The following is a 12,028-nucleotide window of genomic DNA, read 5'->3' as shown; positions in this document are numbered from 1 at the left end:
TCTTTCTTTCTTTCTTTCTTTCTTTCTTTCTTTCTTTTTTCTTTCTTCGTAAGCACTTTCTGATTGAGCCAACACCAGCTTTGAAAATATGCCATTTCGAACAAATGTTAAACATTGTGAAGCCTTCACATTGCTCCAAATTTTGTGCAAGCAGTAAGGTGTTATTGATAGTTTATAATGAACTATTTCAAATTCGTATAAATAAAATGCTCACAAAACCTGACCGGACTTTCTCACTTTTCCCGAATCACACTCAAGCCCATTTGTGCCTCTTTGCCTTTGCATATGCTGTTTCCTCTGCCTGGAATGCTCTGTGAACAGCGAGTGAGTGGCAGAAACGTCATATCCAGAGGATGAAATAATATCGCTGATATAATAATATTGCTATAGAACATGGACAATATTTAAAAACAAAAACAAAACCATGGACATGATTTACAACTAAGGCTAAGTTGTCAAACACTTTGAATCTGAAGGAGCGGTAGCGGGGTTGAATTAAGCCTACATGGAGCTTAGGAATGGCAGGGAAGGTAGAAGTCCTGAGTTTGTCAGTTACCTGTACTCAGATGGGTACATCTGGAGGAAAAGTGTACTGAAGGGATATGGGTTCCTTTGGGCCCCAGGAGTCCCAAGATCCGGTATCTGAAAGCCTGTCAGAGTCAGCTCCTGCTGACTTTACACATCTCAGGGAGGCAGGAAGAATGAGCGTAGGAGAGAAGCAGTCCTCCCAAACTGCACCTAGGTCACCCGAAATCAGGGGATGAAAAACTCAACTATAAATCAATGTAATAAATGTAAATGAGTGAAGCAAACTTGATATAAAGAAAATTATATCGGCCCCCTTCACTTTTTTTTCACTTTTGTGGGAGAAATGACTATCGTGGGGAAACAATCTTTTCAAAAGAAGCCAGCAGCCCAGATTTGTATACGAAACTTCCCAATTCTAAATCTTGGCTCAAAAAAAATTTTTTTTTAAAGATTTTATTTTATTTATTTGACACAGAGAGAGACAGCCAGTGAGAGAGGAACACAAGCAGGGGGAGTGAGAGAGGAAGAAGCAGGCTCATAGCGGAGGAGCCTGATGTGGGGCTCGATCCCAGAAGGCCAGAATCACGCCCTGAGCCGAAGGCAGACGCTTAACGACTGCGCCACCCAGGCACCCCAATTGGCTCAAAAATTTTAAAACACAGGCCAAACAATACCTCCGGGAGCTGAATTTGGCCCAGCAGAGCACAGATATGTGACCCCTGAAGCTTAATGTCAGGTCTGGTGAACTATCAGAGGGCTTCCTGACCAAGGGAAATCTCAGCATTAACTAGGGCAACATTTATTTATTTATTTATTTATTCATTCATTCATTCATTCATTCATTTTTATTTATTTTTAAATTTAAATTCAATTAATTAACATAAAATGTGTTATTAGTTTCAGAGGTTGAAGTCAGTGATTCATCAGTCTTATATAATACCCAGTGCTCATTATATCACATGCTCTCCTTAATGTCGATCACCCAGTTACCCCATCCCTCAACCCCCCTCCCTTCTAGCAACCCTCAGTTTGTTTCCTATGACTGAGTCTCATATGGTTTGTCTCCCTCTCTGATTTTGTCTTGTTTTATTTTTTCCTCTCTTCCCCTATGATCCTCTGTTTTATTTCTTAAATTCCACATATCAGTGGGATCCTATGATAATTGTCTTTCGCTGATTGACTTATTTCATTTAGCATAATACCCTCTAGATCCATCCATGCCTTTGCAAATGGCAAGGTTTCATTTTTTTTTTAAAGATTTTATTTATTTATTCGACAGAGATAGAGACAGCCAGTGAGAGAGGGAACACAAGCAGGAGGAGTGGGAGAGGAAGAAGCAGGCTCCTAGCAGAGGAGCCTGATGTGGGGCTTGATCCCGTAACGCCAGGATCACGCCCTGAGCCGAAGGCAGACGCCTAACCGCTGTGCCACCCAGGCGCCCCCATACCACATCTTCTTTATCCATTCATCTGTTGATGGACATCTGGGCTCTTTCCATAGTTTGGCTATTGTGGACATTGCTGCTATGAACATTGGGGTGCAGGTGCCCCTTAGGATCACTACATTTGTATCTATGGGGTAAATATCCAGTAGTGCGATTGCTGGGTCTTAGGGTAGCTCTATTTTCAACTCTTTGAGGAAACTCAATACTGTTTCCCAGAGTGGCTGCACCAGCTTGCATTCCCAACAACAGTGTAGGAGGGTTCAGTTAGGGCAACATCGAAATGCAGAATTCCTGTGTTAGATCCTAACCTAGACTTACATCCAACATAAAAATCTGTTTCCATCAAAGTCGAAGCAGGTGACCAATACATGTCAAAGACCGGTGGACAGCACAGAATGGTGAGCCAGGATGCAGAATTTGCCTTGAGACTGGTCCTGTTTGCTTTAATTGGGGGAACCCGTGGAAGCAACAGGTGGTCGGCACATCTACAATGGCAGGTGACACCCCTTCACAGGATTTATAAAGATTTCCTTTGCCAATATTGGAGACTTCATACTGAAATTGTTTCTGGTTGCTTTGCTCTATGAGGCGTCACTGGGCCCAACAATATTTCTTCCGAATGGAGTTAGAAGGGTAGGTCCTAAGAATTCTGTGCTTGGGGAAATGTCTTTCGGGGTGGGTCATTTAGGGTGAACCCACTGGGAAACCAGTTTTCTTCTGCACTTTGTCTCTGTGCTCACACAGGGGCTGAATACATTGGTGTGAGTTGCTGGGTGGAAAGCTGGTACTTAGGGTGCCACCCTGACAATGAGGGCAGAGTAGGAGGCCTGGCAAAGTGATGATAGGAATCTCTGGGTATGGGGTGGGGAAATATAATCATTGGCATGAAAAGGGCGGCACTGGCTGCAAAACTGGCCCCTCCACCCTCCTCAGTGATTCCATCCCTCCTCTTTTTCTAGGCTCTTATTCTAGCCATTTTATCCTTCTGGCATCTGGCATTTCTACTGGTTCCTGCCTTTCATCCTCTAAGTAGACAGAAGTTTTCCTTTTCTCCCAAAAGAGCTGTCCTGATAGTTCTTCCTTCTCAGCTTCCTGCAATGTGGCTCCTGCCCACTGCACTCTTCCACTAAAGCTGCCCTCTCTAAGCTCACCTGTGATCCAGTTGGCAAACTTTCCTGAAGCTTTCAGTCCCATTCACCATCTTCTCCTTGCCTTCCTGGATTCCAGGACATAACACTCCATATCTTCTCCTACCTCTCTGTCTGCTCTTTCTGTCCTTTCCTGTGGGCTCCTCTGTCTTCACTCATTCCTTAATGTTGCTCTTTCTAGAGTTAATGGTGCCCCTGGATGGCTTCCTTGCAATAAACAGTAAAAGACGCACCAGACTCTGAGCACAGCCTTGGGCCAGGGGGTGTGGCTTGGCAAGCAGAGCTTGGACTGGGCTTCAGGTCTATTCACCCCACTCAGCCTGGCACCCTTGTGCCTCGAACACACTATAAAGCTGCATGCTGCCACCCAGGGTGCTATCCTTGGTCCTCATCCCTTGTTTGCTTTATTCTCTTTCCCTCTGCAACCTCATTGACTTTCATGGTTCCAAGACTGGAGTGTCTTACTTAATATCTAGACAGCTTTTCATTCGCTTCCTGTACTTCTGTTCTTGGGGGTCCTGTGCGTGCCCCAAACTTGCCAAGGCCCAAACTGAATTCATAGTCTGCTCGCTCACATTCTCCCAAACATCTATTTTTCTGTATTCCCTCTCTGGGTTAATGACACCACCATCCAGCTTCTTATTCAAACTGAAAACTTTCCAGATTATCTGCGTCTCTTCCCCTTCCTCAGTTAAGGATCATCTCCCAAAGGCATTACTGGAACAGCCTCCTAACTACTTTCTCTGTCTCCAGAATCTCTCCCTTCTACGTCACCCTCCTCATTGTCATTGGGTTTCTTTCGTTACACGGAATTGACCATATTGCTCCTTTGTTTAAAAACTGATTCTTCTAATTAATCATAGGATAAACTGCAGATGCCGGGGCATGGCATATAAAAGCCTTCACATCCTGACCAGACCTACCTTTGCAGTTCTATACCTTGCCCCTGATCTCAACACCTTCCTTGCTCTTAACCACATCAGACCATGATGCACAGTTTCTTCAACATGGTTTAGCCATGTGCTTTAATTCTCTGTGCCTTTGCTCTGTGCCTGGTACATGGAAGATACCGAATAAAATTTTATAGGTTGAATTGGGCAGGATGCTTGGACATCATTTTGTGAAGGACCGATGACTTTTTTCAGCATGTTTTCAGCCTGTTCCTTTTCTTCAGACATGAGAAGAATATCAAAATAGAGGACACCGGGGTGGCTCAATTGGTTAAGCGTCTGCCTTCGGCTCAGGTCATGATCCTGGAGTTCCAGGATGGAGTCCTGCATCTGGCTCCCTGGGCAGCCGGGAGCCTGCTTCTCCCTCTGCCCCTCATCCTCCTTGTGCTCTGTCTCGCTCTCAAATAAATAAATAAATAAATAAAATCTTAAAAAAAAAAAAAGAATCTCAAAATAGGACAGTAGATGGGCTCTGTTGGAGATACGTCATATCCCCAAACTTTAGCTAGGTCTCTGTAGGGACATAGAGATTGTGTTTCAAATAACTAGTATCTGAGTGTGGATTTTTCCAGATACTAGGGTTCTTTAGAACCAGCGATGATTTTCAATCTAGGACCTAGGTTCCGGGTTCCACGGTAGACTCTCACAGTTCTGAGTAGCAGAAGGGATTTTCAATAAGGCAGATACATTTGTATTTGCTTTATCATCTGTGGGTCTCATCCCAACATCTCATTAAAGGTTGAGATTTCAGAGCACGAAAAACAACACGGAAGGGCTTCGAAATCTCAAACCTTCAAACACCGCTGAGTTATCTTAAAAGCCCGCAGAGAGAACAGGGGCGCTCACGTGCAGGTGTTGTAGAGGGCCTAGCAACACAGTGCTGATGCGTCGGACTGACCTCCGTCATTCCCCTTAGTTAAGCCCACAGTACATGCTGGCCTAAGCAGGAAACACTCACTGACTCCGTGAAGCCCAGAGTGGGTAGTTTTCTTGAAACGAGCAGATGTGTATTTGTAGAACCGTGGTAGTAGCTTCTGAGTGGGTGGGAAAGAGCTTGCTTCCAATTTTCCCTCAAATACGAGAACTTGGTTCTAACTAGAACTCAAGCAACAAGTTGCCATGGAAAATGCAGTGAATGGTCAGCAAAGGATGCCTATAGGAAGAGCCTTTGGGAACACTGTGTGTGTGTGTGCGTGTGCGTGTGTGTGTGTGTGTGCGCGCCCGCGTGTGTAATGGCTTAGTGTGTGTGTGTGTGTGTGTGTGTGTGTGTGAGAGACGAGTCAACCCATCCTAAGCCTGCGCTTAATTATGCAGCCCCTCAGCTCCGCCCTATTGCCTCGAGCGCCCTTTAGGCTTCTGGAAAGGCTTCTTGGGTCCAGTCCCCAAGGCCAGAGTAATACGGGCTCTGGGGCGGCACGGAACCGCCCGGCCACCCCGGTAGCTAGGCAGCGGGAACCCAGGGGGCCGGGGCGCGGGCGTCGCGTGGGCCCACCCGGGGCCGCGCGGAGGTGGGGCAGGGGCGCGGGCGGGACGGAGCGCGCCGTGAGCCCGCCCGGTCGGCCCTCCCCCGGGCGGGGCCAGCCCAGACGGCGCTGACTCAGCAACGCGAGGGGGAGTTTTGTCCCTCCGCGGACCCCGTTTCTCTGGGCCTCAGCCCTCCGCCGCCACCGAGCCGGTTCCCTCTTTCCGGCGCTCGGGCTGCGAGTGGCAGGTCAGGCAGCGGAGGCAGCGAGCCGCCGTGTAACCCCGGTGCTCCCCCTGAGAACCCCGAAACTACCGTTCCCCAGCCGGGCTGTGTGGCCAACCATGAACAACGCGGGTGAGACGCCGCTCTTCCCCGCCGAGGCCCTAGCGGGGTCGTCTCTGGGGGTTGCTCAGCTGGGCCCCGGAGGCCCGGCGGCGGGGAGAACCGGGCCTGGGACCGGGAGCCATGGCGGGAATGGAGCTTTCTGGGCGGGCTGGAGCGGTCTTGGAGGGAGACAGCACTGGGGGGAGGTCGCCGGTAAAGGGCTTTTCCGCCGCAAGGGTCATCTCCGGATGGTCTGTCTTCCGAAGTTAGAGCCGAGCAGCGGGAGTCCGGGATCAGCCCTCTTCAGCCTCCTTTTGGTGTTACAGATACCATTTGGTCTTCCAACAGGACTGAATTCGGAGAAGGTAGCTGCTCTGATTCAGAAACTGAATTCCGACCCTCAATTCGTACTTGCCCAGAATGTCGGGACCACCCACGACCTGCTGGACATCTGTCTGAAGAGGGCCACGGTCCAGGGTGCTCAGCATGTGTTCCAGCACGCGGTGACTCAGGAAGGCAAGCCGGTCACCAACCAGAAGAGCTCAGGTGAGGTCTTACAACTCCTTGCACGCTTTGCTTGACCTTCCTGACAGTGTCCCATTTTGATGTCTTAAGAGTGGTCTTGAGTAGAAGTTCGTGTTGAAAGAACTTGAAGTAAATTTCCAGAGAACAGGCACAGGGAAAGTCAGGTTCAAGCACATTACCTTGGAACTTATTTTGGTCCTCTGTGGTAGTGTATCTCCTTTGAGCATTGAAGTGACAAGTCCATGGTCTTCTGTTTGGATGTAAATCACTATATTCTGTCCTGAAGTTAGGTGACGTCGCCCGGTGTCTTGTATATATGTTTTCTTGGTACAAAGTGGACCATGCAAAAATGTTCCTGCTCTGCAAAACTCCCCATAACGTTCTTACCCTGAAGGCCATACACAAATATATGAAATGGAAAAGACACAATGTAATTGTATCAAAATATCATCAAATGTTATTTTTAAATAGGCTTTTTGGTTGCAGTTTGAGCAGATGTGCTAATGGACTCACTTCTCACGGGTAGACCAGTTTGTAATACAGAAAAATACTCAGTTCTCGTGCCTTACTGGTCAAGAGCTCTTGTTTTGTTGTCTAGCACCACTGTCAGAAAAACAGCTACAGTGAAAGATTGGTTATCCAGGAATCTAAATAAGGAGGACCTTCTTATAACAAAATCGTAATAAAAGAACTTTTTAAAGTGTGTTCATTTAAAAATTATTCCCAGTATATATATTTTTTAAGATTTTACTTATTTATTTGAGAGAGAGAGAGCACAAGCAGGGGGAGCAGGAGAGGGAGAAGCAAGCTCCCCGCTGAGCAAGGAGCCCAATGCCGGGCTGGAGCCCTATGCAGGGCTCGATCCCAGGACGCTGGGATCAGGACCTGAGCCAAAGGCAGAGGCTTAACCAACTGAGCCACCCAGGCACCCTACTCCCAGTCTATTTTGACGGAAAGCAGATCAGTCCTTGTTGAGAGCCAGTCCGAACTCAAAGTGTACATTTCATATGGATGTATTTTATTGTGTGTAAATTATACCTCAGTAAAATTGATTTTTAAATGTTAAGGGAAAAAAAGCCATGACCTTGCCATAATTACTGTTTTGCCGTATTAGGAAGTGCTTGGGATGGTGTGGACTGTCAGGCTACAAATGATCCAGTTAGTAATGTCACAGTGGTCCTACACAGTCCAGATTGCAGTGACGTCTTAGGGAAAAGCCTGGGAATGTGCCTCTGGAATAGATCAGGTCTTATATATTCTGTAGTATCACTTTTATGTACAACAGATACAAGTAGCACATGAGGTGTGTAGCTTATTTTCGTGCAGTTTTCACATTAACGGTTCATCCAGATTTTCTTTGCTGGGAAATAATATATATGAGAGAGGTGGCATCCAGACAAACTCAAGGTAAAGATGAGCTAAGTCATTAGTGACTTTCAAAAACCACTATAGTTACTTATTTTTAATTGTTTTTTCTTGTTACAAAATTGTTTTTTTTTAAGATTTATTTGGGGGGGACGCATGAGGAGGGGGAGGGCAGAAGGAGAGGGAAAGAGAATCCTCAAGCAGACTCCCCTCTTAAGTGTGGAGCCTGCCATGGGCTCGATCCCAGGACCTGAGATCATGGCCTGAGTCGAAATCAAGAGCTGGGCCACCTAACCAACTGAGCCACCCAGGTGCCCCACAAAATTTTTGTTTTTCAATGTAGAATATTTGCAAAATACCAACAAGTATATATTTTTTCTGTCAGATCTTTATTCTGTGTGTGTGTGTTTACTATAGGTGGGTACCTTACGTATTGTTAGGTAACCTATATACCTTTTTCACTTACCAATATAGCAAGAACGTAAGTTCATAGCAGTAAAGAAGTTATGCCCAAGTAAAAGTCAAGGTTTTTCCCTCTGAATTTTCCTTTAGGAAAGAGAGAGTTACCCTATGTTTGAAGACTTAACAAAGATCCTTATAATGAGCACTCTTGGTTAATTTATTTTGAAGTAAAATACAATTTGGCAAGCACTTTACTCTGAAGTGACTTCAATCTGTGCTAGTTTTGGATGCTATAGAGATCATTTGATTGAATCAGTTTTTTGAAAAGGTGAAAAATTTGAACATAGTATATTCCTAGGATAGGACCTCACATGGAAGTGTTGGATATCGTTACAAATAGGCTAACAATCACTTAAATCGTACAGGAAGTGGTGATATTGTAGAGTTTGTGATTATCTGTTTACGAGACAAGTGAAGAATATGATTGTATAATTGACACTGGCATAGTTTTCAGGGACAGCATCATGCATGGGTTCAAAACATTGCTGTGACTCAGACATACTAGATGGAAGAAGGATGATGTATTCTGATTGTAAGAGTGGGTCTAATGATGGCAAAAGCACTGATACCAAGATGGAAGTGAAGAGTGAATTACTGTGAAAATGACATATATGAAAGTGGAAAAAACAATGCTACATCAATTTATTAATGTTAACATGATTTTCAATATCTATGTATTTAAATTACTAAATGTTGTAGGTGGACATTTACTATATCATATATATATTTCAATGTCTGTATGATCCAGTTAACTGAACAGCTTTTTCTTTTTCTTTTTTTCCCTAAAGATTTGATTTGATTTGATTTGATTTTTTTTGAGCCGGAGATAGTGCACCTGTGCAGGGGAAGGGGGGCACGGGACAGGGGCAGCAGGAGAGAGAGAGAGAGAGAGAACCCCAAGCAGGCTCCACACCCAGTGCAGAGCCCAATACGGGGCTCTGTCTCACAGTGAGATCATGACCTGAGCCAAAATCAAGAGTCAGATGCTTACCCACCTAAGCCACCCAGGCACCCCTAAAGATTTTATTTGCTTAAGTAGTCTCTGCACCCAACGCGGGGCTGGAACTCACAACCTTGAGATGAGGAGTCGCATGCTCTACTGATTGAGCCAGCCAGGCATCCTAACAACTTTTTCTTTTTAATTCTCTTTGGGAGAATGGGGATTGACTTATGTTAGGGTCATCTTATATTGAAGCATATACTATGTTCCAGATTAAAGGGTAGGGTCTTTTTAAAGCTTTTGTCATATATTGCCAGATTGCTCTCAGATATTTTGTACCTGTTTAGATCTCTATCCAGACTGTATAATAAGGCTATTTCCCAAATCCATCCTAATATTGGGCATAATCAGTTAAAAAAAATAATGTATCCCCACCTAACAGGTGTCTTATGATGAACTTCAAAAAAATGTTTCTTTGCCGTTTGTGTCTTTTTTGGCCATTAAATGATCTATTCATGATCTCTGCTCATGTCTTTCTAGCAATATTTCTTTCTCTAATGTGATTTTCTTAGGTGATTTGTATTGGATTCTTTAAGTAATACGTAAAATTTTTTTTCATATGTTAAGGATGTTAAGCCTTTGCATATATATTTCAAATACTAATTCCTACCTTTCTTGTTTTGTTGTTGTTTAAATCTTTCTGTTCTTTCTGATTTAGTTTTAAATTGTTCAAGCATTTAGTTTTGGGAAACAGGGATAGGACAATGTAATCTATGTGAACACTCAGCCTAATTTCTTGGTTTGCTTTCTTGTTTCAGGGCGATGCTGGATCTTTTCTTGTCTGAATGTTATGAGACTTCCATTCATGAAAAAATTAAATATTGAAGAATTTGAGTTTAGTCAATCTTATCTCTTTTTCTGGGACAAGGTAGGGGACTGATCTTGCAAGATTCTCATTTCAGTATCAACCTTGGTAGGGACTATCTCTTCATTTCTTGCTTTTCCAGTTGTAGTTTGCCTTCCATTATAGATGGGATGCCACTTATTCTGATTTGCAAAGTATCAAAGGTTGACTCTTCAAAGGCAGAACTGCTTTTGGTTGGTAGGTGGCTACTTTTTGCAATGAAATAATAAGTCTACTCACTGACTCACCTACTGCTTCTTTGTTTCTTAACTTACTTAAAATTTTTTATTTTGAAAAAAAGTTGTTTTTTACTTTGTTTTTAATAATTTCTCCTTTTATCATCTTTATTTAGGTTATTTGGTCTTTCTAGGACCTAATTTCCCATCTCTGGGTAGTACTTATTTGAAAAACAGTAAATAATTTTATTTCATTTTTTAATTTTTAAAATGTATATCATATAAGTGTTCATTAGATGTTTACTGGTTACATTTAAGTGTTCATTAGATGTTTACTGATTAAGACTCTAAATTTTATAGATTAAGACTCTAAATTAAGACTCTAAATGTTTACTGATTAAGACTCTTACCGATTAAGACTCTAGATTTTGTTTCAAAATAAAGCAGTGCATTGTTTTGGGTAAACTATTGGAATGTATCTACAGAAATATAAGAAGAAACTTTAAATATTCTAACGAAGCCAGATACTGATATTGAATTACCAACTTCAGTTTAAAAATACCTACTATGGTGGGTCTGTGGTAGGCCCAAGACTCCTGTTGTGTTGCTAATGCCAATAGAAGTATTTTAGCTCTCTTTTCCTTTAATTTTATTTAACTTCTCTTATCTAGGTTGAACGTTGTTATTTCTTCTTAAATGCTTTTGTGGACACAGCCCAGAAAAAGGAGCCTGAGGATGGTAGGCTGGTGCAGTATTTGCTTATGAATCCTGCAAATGATGGTGGACAGTGGGATATGCTTGTCAATATTGTTGGTAAGATCATTTCTCTAATGGAACAGAAACTCAGCATGATCGAGCAAGGCTCTGTAGTTGGTCATGGGCCATTTCTTTGGTGGTTATGTACAGAGTAGAATTAGTCTCCCAGAAGGGTATACAGTTAGCTCTAAGAACCTTTATCTCACACCCTCACCTTTTAAGTACCTTTCTTAAATGAGAGGTAAGGAGATAGATACTGTGAAGAGTTGGCTGGAGAAGAAACGGTTGTATTAAGTAGAACTAACTTTCTACGAGAAAGCTTATCTCTTGTCCATCAATGTAATCAAGACACATATTGAAACTGCAACTTTTAAAAAATATCCTTGTTCAGGGGCTCCTGGGTGGCACAGCAGTTAAGCGTCTGCCTTCGGCTCAGGGCGTGATCCCGGCTTTATGGGCTCAAGCCCCACATCAGGCTCCTCCGCTGTGAGCCTGCTTCTTCCTCTCCCACTCCCCCTGCTTGTATTCCCTCTCTCGCTGGCTGTCTCTATCTCTGTCGAATAAATAAATAAAATCTTTAAAAAAAAAATATCCTTGTTCAAAAAAGTGGTGTCTTTTGGGAAAATCTCATCGTCCTGAGCACTTTACAAAGTATTATAGATAAAAGGAACAGAATTCATTCTTAGATCTGTTGATAAATATGCAGATTAAATGACCTGTTTATTAATATGAAACATAAGATTGTTTAGTTTTCTGATTTAGACCAGCAAAATATGGCCTGTTCTTTTTTTTTTTTTTTTTTTTTTAAGATGTTATTTATTTGTTTGACACAGAGACAGTGAGAGAGGGAACATAGTCAGGGGGAGTGGAAGAGGAAGAAGCAGGCTTCTTGCTGAGCAGGGAGCCTGATGCAGGGCTCAGTCCCAGGATCCTGGGATCATGATCTGACCCAAAGGCAGACGCTTAACGACTGAGCCAGCCGGGTGCCCTGTGGCCTGTTCTTTAAAGCAATTGCTATTTTTGCCATAGTTTCTAGTGCTG

The 12,028-nt window shown here is 43.4% G+C and overlaps 1 protein-coding gene across 2 annotated transcripts in view; it reads left to right on the top strand.

Annotated features, from left to right (window-relative positions):
• Window positions 1-5,729: 5,729 nt before the first annotated feature.
• BLMH (bleomycin hydrolase) overlaps window positions 5,730-12,028 on the top strand; it is a 52,394-nt gene continuing 46,095 nt past the window's right edge. The window contains exons 1-4 of one of the 2 annotated variants that reach the window (XM_040641098.1): window positions 5,730-5,889; window positions 6,208-6,405; window positions 9,970-10,079; window positions 10,903-11,044. In XM_040641098.1, the coding sequence (XP_040497032.1) occupies window positions 5,877-5,889; window positions 6,208-6,405; window positions 9,970-10,079; window positions 10,903-11,044 (463 nt within the window). In that variant the 5' untranslated portion in view covers window positions 5,730-5,876. The remainder of the gene's footprint in view (window positions 5,890-6,207; window positions 6,406-9,969; window positions 10,080-10,902; window positions 11,045-12,028) is intronic. The other variant, XM_040641097.1, reaches the window with a different exon arrangement.

Source organism: Ursus maritimus, unplaced genomic scaffold (assembly GCF_017311325.1).
Source record: "Ursus maritimus isolate PB19 unplaced genomic scaffold, ASM1731132v1 scaffold_24, whole genome shotgun sequence".
In the NCBI taxonomy this organism is placed as follows: Eukaryota; Metazoa; Chordata; class Mammalia; order Carnivora; family Ursidae; genus Ursus; species Ursus maritimus.
This window is presented reverse-complemented; position numbering and strand designations above follow the sequence as displayed.